At 40.5% G+C, this 8,963-nt stretch overlaps 1 protein-coding gene across 1 annotated transcript; it reads left to right on the top strand.

Moving 5' to 3' along the window:
• The first annotated feature begins 3,330 nt into the window (after positions 1-3,330).
• On the top strand, positions 3,331-8,712 carry LOC110488920 (H/ACA ribonucleoprotein complex subunit 1). The gene is made up of 7 exons (XM_021561387.3): positions 3,331-3,671; positions 6,304-6,496; positions 6,723-6,877; positions 7,067-7,126; positions 7,562-7,682; positions 7,794-7,916; positions 8,029-8,712. The coding sequence occupies exons 2-7, from the start codon at positions 6,316-6,318 to the stop codon at positions 8,037-8,039; spliced, it is 651 nt and encodes a 216-aa protein (XP_021417062.1). The 5' UTR covers positions 3,331-3,671; positions 6,304-6,315; the 3' UTR covers positions 8,040-8,712.
• The last annotated feature ends 251 nt before the right edge of the window (positions 8,713-8,963 follow it).

The raw sequence follows: 8,963 nt of genomic DNA, 5'->3' as shown, positions 1-8,963 counted from the left end.
AAAATTACAGATGTGGCGATTTGTGCTCATGCACATAATTAAATTACCTGAGCTCCCCCAGTAAAACATACAGTGTGGCAAAAAAGTATTTAGTCAGCCACCAATTGTGCAAGTTCTCCCACTTAAAAAGATGAGGCCTGTAATTTTCATCATAGGTACACTTCAACTATGACAGACAAAATGAGAAGAAAAAAATCCAGAAAATCACATTGTAGGATTTTTAATGAATTTATTTGCAAATTATGGTGGAAAATAAGTATTTGGTCAATAACAAAAGTTTCTCAATACTTTGTTATATACCCTTTGTTGGCAATGACAGAGGTCAAACATTTTCTGTAAGTCCTCACAAGGTTTTCACACTCCTCTAGAACAGTGATGTTTTGGGGCTGTTGCTGGGCAACACGGACTTTCAACTCCCTCCAAAGATTTTCTATGGGGTTGAGATCTGGAGACTGGCTAGGCCACTCCAGGACCTTGAAATGCTTCTTACGAAGCCACTCCTCCGTTGCCTGGGCGGTGTGTTTGGGATCATTGTCATGCTGAAAGATCCAGCCACGTTTCATCTTCAATGCCCTTGCTGATGGAAGGTGGTTTTCACTCAAAATCTCACGAAACATGGCCCAATTCATTATTTCCTTTACATGGATCAGTCGTCCTGGTCCCTTTGCAGAAAAACAGCCCCAAAGCATGATGTTTCCACTCCCATGCTTCAAAGTAGATATGGTGTTCTTTGGATGCAACTCAGCATTCTTTGTCCTCCAAACACAACGAGTTGAGTTTTTACCAAAAAGTTATATTTTGGTTTCATCTGACCATATGATATTCTCCCAATCTTCTTCTGGATCATCCAAATGCTCTCTAGCAAACTTCAGACGGGCCTGGACATGTACTGGCTTAAGCAGGGGGACACGTCTGTCACTGCAGGATTTGAGTCCCTGGCGGCATAGTGTGTTACTGATGGTAGGCTTTGTTACTTTGGTCCTAGCTCTCTGCAGGTCATTCACTAGGTCCCCCAGTGTGGTTCTGGGATTTTTGCTCACTGTTCTTGTGATCATTTTGACCCCACGGGGTGAGATCTTGCATGGAGCCCCAGATCGAGGGAGATTATCAGTGGTCTTGTATGTCTTCCATTTCCTAATAATTACTCCCACAGTTGATTTCCTCAAACCAAGCTGCTTACCTATTGCAGATTCAGTCTTCCCAGCCTGGTGCAGGTCTACAATTTTGTTTCTGGTGTCCTTTGACAGCTCTTTGGTCTTGGCCATAGTGGAGTTTGGAGTGTGACTGTTTGAGGTTGTGGACAGGTGTCTTTTATACTGATAACAAGTTCAAACAGGCGCCATTAATAAAGGTAAGGAGTGGAGGACAGAGGAGCCTCTTAAAGATGAAGTTACAGGTCTGTGAGAGCCAGAAATCTTGCTTGTGTGTAGGTGACCAAATGCTTATTTTCCACCATAATTTGCTAATAAATTCATTAAAAATCCTACAATGTGATTTTCTTGATTTTTTTCCTCATTTTGTCTGTCATAGTTGAAGTGTACCTATGATGAAGATTACAGGCCTCTCTCATCTTAAGTGGGAGAACTTGCACAATTGGTGGCTGACTAAATACTTTTTCCCCCCACTGTATCCCACCTGAATAGCATACCTCCATGTCTTCCTCATCTTCACACTCTTCTCAAACTGAACAGAACATAGGCTATAAACTAGTTCCTTGCAAGATAGTGCATTTTCTGGACTAGGCCTAATCAAAACATATTTTGGGGAGAAACCTTTGACTCTACTCCTGAACTGCCACCATAACCCTACACAGCACAGTCATTGGTTAAGCAGCACGAAAAAAAATAATAATTATCAGCTAGAGCAGAGCAGGAGGGGGCTCAGTGTTGGAATATATACATTGCATGGCCAGGCACGACTCCAACACCATCATTAAGTTTGCTGACGACACAACAGTGGTAGGACACAACAGTGGTAGGCCTGATCGTACGGCCCAGTACATCACTGGGGCCAAATGTCCTGCCATCCAGGACCTCTATACCAGGCGGTGTCAGAGGAAGGCCCTAAACAAGACTCCAGCCACCCTAGTCATAGACTGTTCTCTCTGCTACCGCAGGGCAAGCAGTACAAGAGCGCCAAGTCTAGGTCCAAAAGGCTTCTGAACAGCTTCTACCCCCAAGCCATAAGACTCTCGAACAGCTAATCAAATGGATACCCAGACTATTTGCATTGCACCCCCCCCCCCCCCTTTTACGCTGCTGCTACTCTCCATTTATTATCTATGCATTGTCACTTTAACTCTACCTACATGTACATATTACCTCAATTACCTTGACTAACCTGTGACCCCGCACATTGACTCTGTACCGGTACCCCCTGTATGTAGACTCGCTACTGTTATTTTACTGCTGCTCTTTATTTATTTGTTATTTTTAACATCTATTTTTTACTTAACACTTATTTTCCTTAAAACGGCATTGTTGGTTGTATTCAGTTGTACCAGTTGTATTCGGCGCATGTGAGAAATTAAATTTGAGTTCATGCAGCCTAGTTGTATTTATACCATCCCAGCAGCTATCTTCGAAATATAACTTTGCTCTGTGCTTCTCAAAGCATGCACTTCGTAGGCTATAGGCTATGGATCATTTGATTGAGACCACACTTAATAGCCTACAGGTGAACATGATATTGAGTCCCCATCGGATAATCAGGGACGCTGGGCGGCATCAGGCACACATCGATACATAGCCTAATAAGAACGTAATTCTAAAACACTGCCGCCCCTCGTCCCCTATTAAAATAATACTAAATCCTCCCATGACTGAAATTGAGAAGGAAAAAAAATCCTCCAGGTAACCATTCTGTAAATGTCGATCTGACCCTAACAAGACAGACACGTCATTGCTTACCTGGCCCTCAATATTAATTATGGCTTCTTCTAGATGTGAGTAGAGAGGAAATGCACATCAACAAGTAGGCAGATGAATATAAATATGTCAAACATGTACACATTACACACGATAGCTCTGGTACAGGTTGTTACACGTGGCTTGAGGGTCAAGATGCATGTAACGCTCTGGACCACCAGAGCTGTACAAAATTGCAGTTGTACAACAATGTCTTTTTTTTTAAGCATTATTGTGAAACAGTCTTATTTAAATTAGCCTACTCTATGTAAAGTATAGATTTATGTATCAAAAGTATTGTTAACTTGGTAGCAATTCCAGTGTTGTGAGCCTTTCTTTTTGGTATCAATTCGTGCATGTGTTGTGAGCATTTCCTCAGAGTGAATTAAGCACATTTGTTTTACGACAGTCTAAGTTTTACGATAGTTTAAGTTTTCTGTTTTTCAGTATGGTCGCTAGTTACCTCAGCCACAAAGTCAAAACCCCCGCCCATTCCTACATTTTATTTGATTAAAATCAGATTTTAAACCTAACCACACTGCTAACCGTATGCCTAACATTAATCTTAAATTAAGACCAAAAAACTAATTTTTGTTTACATTCCTTTTTACGATATAGACAATTTAACTTTGTGGCTGTGGTAACTAGTGCTTCAGTTCAGGTTTTGATTTACAGCGCCACAAAAAAGCCACATGCGTTTGCATCCCGTGGAAATAGTTTTTAGCACAATTCGCTCCGGCAGCTGATCTTATTTGTTCTACGAAGGTAACTATGTTTTTCAAATATATATTTTTTCTATTTCATCAGTTGCAAGAGGCTACCACAATGTGCTCAGCAAAGCATAACGTGATAGTATTTTGATTTGTTGTAAATAAGAAATCCATGTTGGCTAACCCTAGCTAAGTCGAGTTAACTGTTAGCTAGCTTGTTCTATTGATCCCTTCTGTAAATTTGCAGTGTAACAGTAGTAGCTTGATTTGTTAATATCAATGAAAATGTTACAGCCATTACAAGTCACTGTACTGGTATCAGTCGGAAACGTGATATAATGCATCGATCAGGTCAATTAATTAGCTAACTTACCTAAGCTTACCTTAGCTAAGTTACGTAGTTAGCGCAGGGGTTCTCAACCCTTTTTGGGGCTGGGGACCCCATTTGTTATAAATTTATCAGGGACCCCCTCATAATCAGAACACAACTTGAGAGAGGAAAACATAGCATACAAGTACTGTAGTTTTACTATAACGTTAGCAGTGCATGGCTGGATGAACCAAGTCTCGGGCCTTGGAAGGAACTCTTTGCATCGGAGAGTTTAGAGTTTTCAAACTATTTTCTGGCATTTTTGTCCCTTGTCAGCGAGCTTTGTTGTTGCAGCGTTAAAGCTAGTCCTGCCATAATACTACACATTTCTACTTTATCTAGGGTTCGGGGTTGATTTGTTATGCTCTGCCTGCTCAGTTTTTCACAAGCAAATGGCGAAACATAGAATCAGCTCACCTGCTTTTACTCTATGATTTGAGTTTGATCTAAAATGTTTCTATTATATATTTTTTTTATAAGGAATAGTTTCACCGTATGAAAACTAGAGCACGACTGACATGGGACTTTTGGATCCGAGTGAAAATATTAACCAATAACCGATATCTGCTAATATAATAATACAAATATCTGGAATAAAAAATAAATTAAAAAAAACCCTCATAAACCTGATTAAATAAATTAGAGGAATTAACAATGTAAGCACAACATAAAATTTGGGGTCACCGGTATGACAGTCTTTTAAAATAGAAAATGTGTTACTCTAGTGAAAGGAGGAGATACTGCACTGATTCCAGCAAAAACACTTTCACGGCTCTGAAGACTGAACTGCCTCATATCAGCCACCTTGAAAACAACGACACAGGACACATTTTCAATGTATTGGTATTTAGCACTAACCCTAAGTGAACGGCATCAAGTACACTCACAGCTAGTTAGCAGGCTAGATGGTGGCAAAATGTGAATTTGGACCAGTCCCTGACCAATGACATCACAAGCATCAAAACATAGCTACGAAGTGATGCTTTGTAACCTGCTGTGTTTTTTTGTCTCCCAAAACATTTTAATTACTGAGCTTGAGGAATACCCTTTGCAAAAAAGATAATGTAAGACACCAGATTTTGCGGGCTTCACCGCTGTAACGGTGCATGTTCTTAGCACAGCACTTGCTTTACTTTTGGGCGTCGCATCCATTGTTTATCACCTCACCCAACATGACCTGGCAAGCTTCTATCTATTCAGCACTCACCTCTCTGACTGATGTGTATATAGTTGCATTGTTGGTATAGTGTCCAGTCTTGCAGTAGAGGGCAAAAGCAACATAGGCTTATAGCCATGCAAAGAGTGTCCTCTTCAGGACAAATAATGAAATGTGAAAATATAATTCTATGAAGAACGGCTTTTTTATCAAGTTATGCGCCAAACACTAAATTTGGCGCATAACTTTATTCACTTGGCATATTTTCTCTACAGAGATACTGAAAAATAACGAGAGAGAGAGTGAAATCATAGTGTTTTTACATATTACAATCATTTCATAGCCTAGGTTTCATTTTCAAACATTGGAGATTCAATAGACACATGCACATTCACACCGAGTTGCCATCTTTGAGGAACAGAAGTTAGCAAAAAGTTGGGGCTTGTATTTCATTAACGTTTTATTGAAAAGATACGGATTTAAGTATTGACCTTGGGAGAATCAATGTAGTAGAAGCTAGATTCCACAAAGCCTGGTCTCTGCTCCACTCTGTTGGGGAAATTCATCATAAACTTCCTTCACGATGGAGGTGGTGTTTAGTCCGCTAGTCAAAATGCTGAGTTTTGGCACTTTAGCAAGGCTTTATTCCCCAATTTGTAAAAACGTTTTCCATGTGGTCTATATTAAAGGGTACTTAATTTAATATAACAGGCTTTTCAAGTTCAATATTGGTGCACAATTTCTGCTTATCAAAGGATGCAAAAAGCACACTTTTCGTGGAACAATACATTGTATTGTTAGGTCGTTGGTTAGAATTACGGAGCCAGCAAGGTGAAAATGAATCCCTTGGACAAAATGTAATATGTTCATATAAATATTCATTTAAAAACTGAAAAATGTTTTTTTATTAATTCATTTAAAAATGTAGATTTTTTAAAACAAAATATTTTGACATCTGGCTGCAAGACCCCCTGCAGTACCTTAATGGGACCCCATTTTAGAAACACTGGCATAGCTAGCTAGTTTTATTATGGCATTGAAATAGCCAGGCATTTGGAAAAGTTTATTGCTGACATTGTTTGAAAAACATATCTTGTCTTTGAGAATGAAATGCAAGGAATTGTTGCAATGCCACTTAGCTAAATCATCTATCTATCACAGGCGTACAAGAACATGTCTTTCCGAGGAGGTGGTGGAAGAGGTGGCCGTGGTGGCGGATTCAACCGTGGTGGAGGGGGAAGAGGAGGATACGGTGGTGGTGGTGGTGGAGGATATGGGGGTCGAGGTGGCGGCGGTGGTTTCCGAGGTGGACGAGGAGGCTTCCAGGACTATGGCCCTCCAGAATATGTTGTTGGTAAGATGACTGATTTGGCAATGTGATGATGCACCCATATTGATTAAACACTTTCTCGTGATGCAGGGGGCATTGTTGATGCTTGGCATCCTGAATTTACTCCAGTTGTCTATTAATGTCCATGTTGTCTGCCAGGCGTTGCAACCTCTGTTGTCGTGGGTTTACTTGCAGGTGATGATCCATGATTTTTTCTGTACTGACCATATGTCCTTGCTCTTTCCTCCAGCACTAGGGGAGTTTATGCACCCCTGTGAGGATGAAATTGTGTGCAAGTGTGTAACGGAGGAGAACAAAGTTCCCTACTTCAACGCCCCTGTGTACTTGGAAAACAAGGAGCAGATCGGGAAGGTGGATGAAATCTTCGGTCAGCTACGTGACTTTGTATCCTTTCAATGTTTTGTTGTCTAACCTGTATCGTATTTGTGGTTGGTTTATATCATTACATTCTTCAGTGATACAAAATACTAATCTCAATGTAAAAAGTTGCATGCTATGATACTTTTTCTACTGTTTAACACTGAATTTCATGTCATTTGTGACACTGGTTGGCCCCTTAACCTAAAGCTACAGTATTTCTCTGTCAAACTCTCTGATAATATGAAGGCTTCCTCGTTCAAAAAATTACAGAAGGTAAGCGATATCAGTTTGTTAAATGTAGCAGAGCTTGACCAGTAGTTGCTTAAGTACTTTCTTTCTTGTCTATGATACCCAATCTGGCATCCGTGGGGTTATCTGAGAATGAGGAGCTTTGTGACGGGCAGTGCATTCATGCTTCTCATGCTTTTTGGAACAGAAATTACAGAAATACCTCTCAACTCTCCTGTCAACCAATCATCATCTGTGAATCAAACACGGATTCACAAATCTTTGTTTATTTTTTTTTAGCAGGAGCTCAGTGCAACCCCTCTGCACAGCCAATGTGTACTTCTGTTTTTGCCACAGTTCTATCATAATTCCCCTGTGGAACCTTTGCGCCATGGACACTGGATTGACCATAAATCTGCTTTAGTTATTGCATAGAAATGTCTTGACCTGTATTGTGTAACAGCATATTCTGGTCCACAGTTCTACGTAGACCCAATGAAACTCCTACCACTACAGAGGTTTCTTCCCAGACCCCCGGGTGAGAAGGGTCCCCCAAGGGGAGGCAGAGGAGGTAGAGGTGGAAGAGGAGGTCCCCGCGGAGGTAAGAGTGAAATGCCAACCGCTCAGCCCCATGGGTGTTTTTTCTCTTGTGATTAAAAGTGGAGGAATGTTAGTCAATTGATATTCAAACAAAATACATTTGTCCTCCCAGGTGGATTCCGTGGTGGCAGGGGTGGTGGTGACCGTGGTGGATTTGGAAGAGGAGGCTTCGGTGGTGGGCGGGGAGGAGGAGGATTCAGAGGAAGAGGAGGCGGAGGCGGACGAGGATTCAGAGGTGAGTCCAAATCCTGGAAAAGGAATCCAAGTGACTGTGAATAGACAGTTTGCTGTTTTTAGATTTCATGATGTGTGTTCCTGTGGTATTGATGCCTTTTTCTGTCATCCAGGTGGCAGATGATGACAAACACTGTATGCCCCGTGGGATCCTCACCAAGTGTCAATCCCTACAGGAAGCAAATCAGTGCAATGCGATGCTGGAGCTTGGCTCTGTTGGACTTGCCATGGAGAATGAACATTTCATCTTTTTATACTGCTCAATTATCAATTTGTTTTGTTTTTGTATACCAATCTATGATGAATGTGTGAATTAATGGCTTTTTATTTAATGAACCTTGAAAGCACTCTGCTGTCACAGGGAATAGTATCATTAATGTCCCAGTTTTTGCAACTCTTCAACATTGTTCACAATGGATGGTTTGGGGGTGCATTTGGATGTGTCACGGTGTTATACTGTTGAATATGATTGAGAGCTTTCATGTTGGAGTGCAATGTTGATAAGAGACAGAAATGGATAATACCTGGAATTTTATAAGACATATAAGGCTTGGTTTGGTAAGTGGAAGATATGATGGACATTAGTATTCATTACAATCAGTGGAAAATATTGTATTTACCCCAGAAATCTAATGTGGTTAGAGTACTGGCACCTTGTGTAAAGAAAAGCCTTTGATTAAATAGTATTCTGTAGAAGTTTCTCCTGTTTTTATTTGGACATATAACTTAATGTCTTATTTTTTTGCTCATGCAAAAATAAACAAGTGTTCTGGAATTGGAACAATACCTCCTTCAAATTCAGGGTGATTTTGTTTGTTTCAACACCTTTTGTCAACTGGTCATGTACCGAAAGGTTGCTAGTACCACTGCCGAAAGCAAATAGTCCAGCAGTTCTCTGCAAAGGCAAATTATTCATCTTTGAAATTAGTTAGCTGTTTGTGTGGGTTAAATGTGATAATTTATGTCTTCGTCATACATTTGTCATTCTTATTGGTGTCCCATATCAAGCTGTAATGTGTCTAATCTTGTGAGATCCTTCTCCTTGCTG

The sequence above is a fragment of the Oncorhynchus mykiss genome, chromosome 14, assembly GCF_057628025.1.
Source record: "Oncorhynchus mykiss isolate SJ-2025 chromosome 14, ASM5762802v1, whole genome shotgun sequence".
In the NCBI taxonomy this organism is placed as follows: Eukaryota; Metazoa; Chordata; class Actinopteri; order Salmoniformes; family Salmonidae; genus Oncorhynchus; species Oncorhynchus mykiss.
This window is presented reverse-complemented; position numbering and strand designations above follow the sequence as displayed.

Excerpts from the sequence above, each read along its gene's own strand:
- LOC110488920 (XM_021561387.3), top strand. The coding sequence starts at position 6,316 with ATGTCTTTCCGAGGAGGTGGTGGAAGAGGTGGCCGTGGTGGCGGATTC. Across the intron at positions 6,497-6,722 it reads CCCTCCAGAATATGTTGTTG|CACTAGGGGAGTTTATGCAC; the intron begins GTAAGATGACTG and ends TCTTTCCTCCAG. Across the intron at positions 6,878-7,066 it reads TCGGTCAGCTACGTGACTTT|TATTTCTCTGTCAAACTCTC; the intron begins GTATCCTTTCAA and ends CTAAAGCTACAG.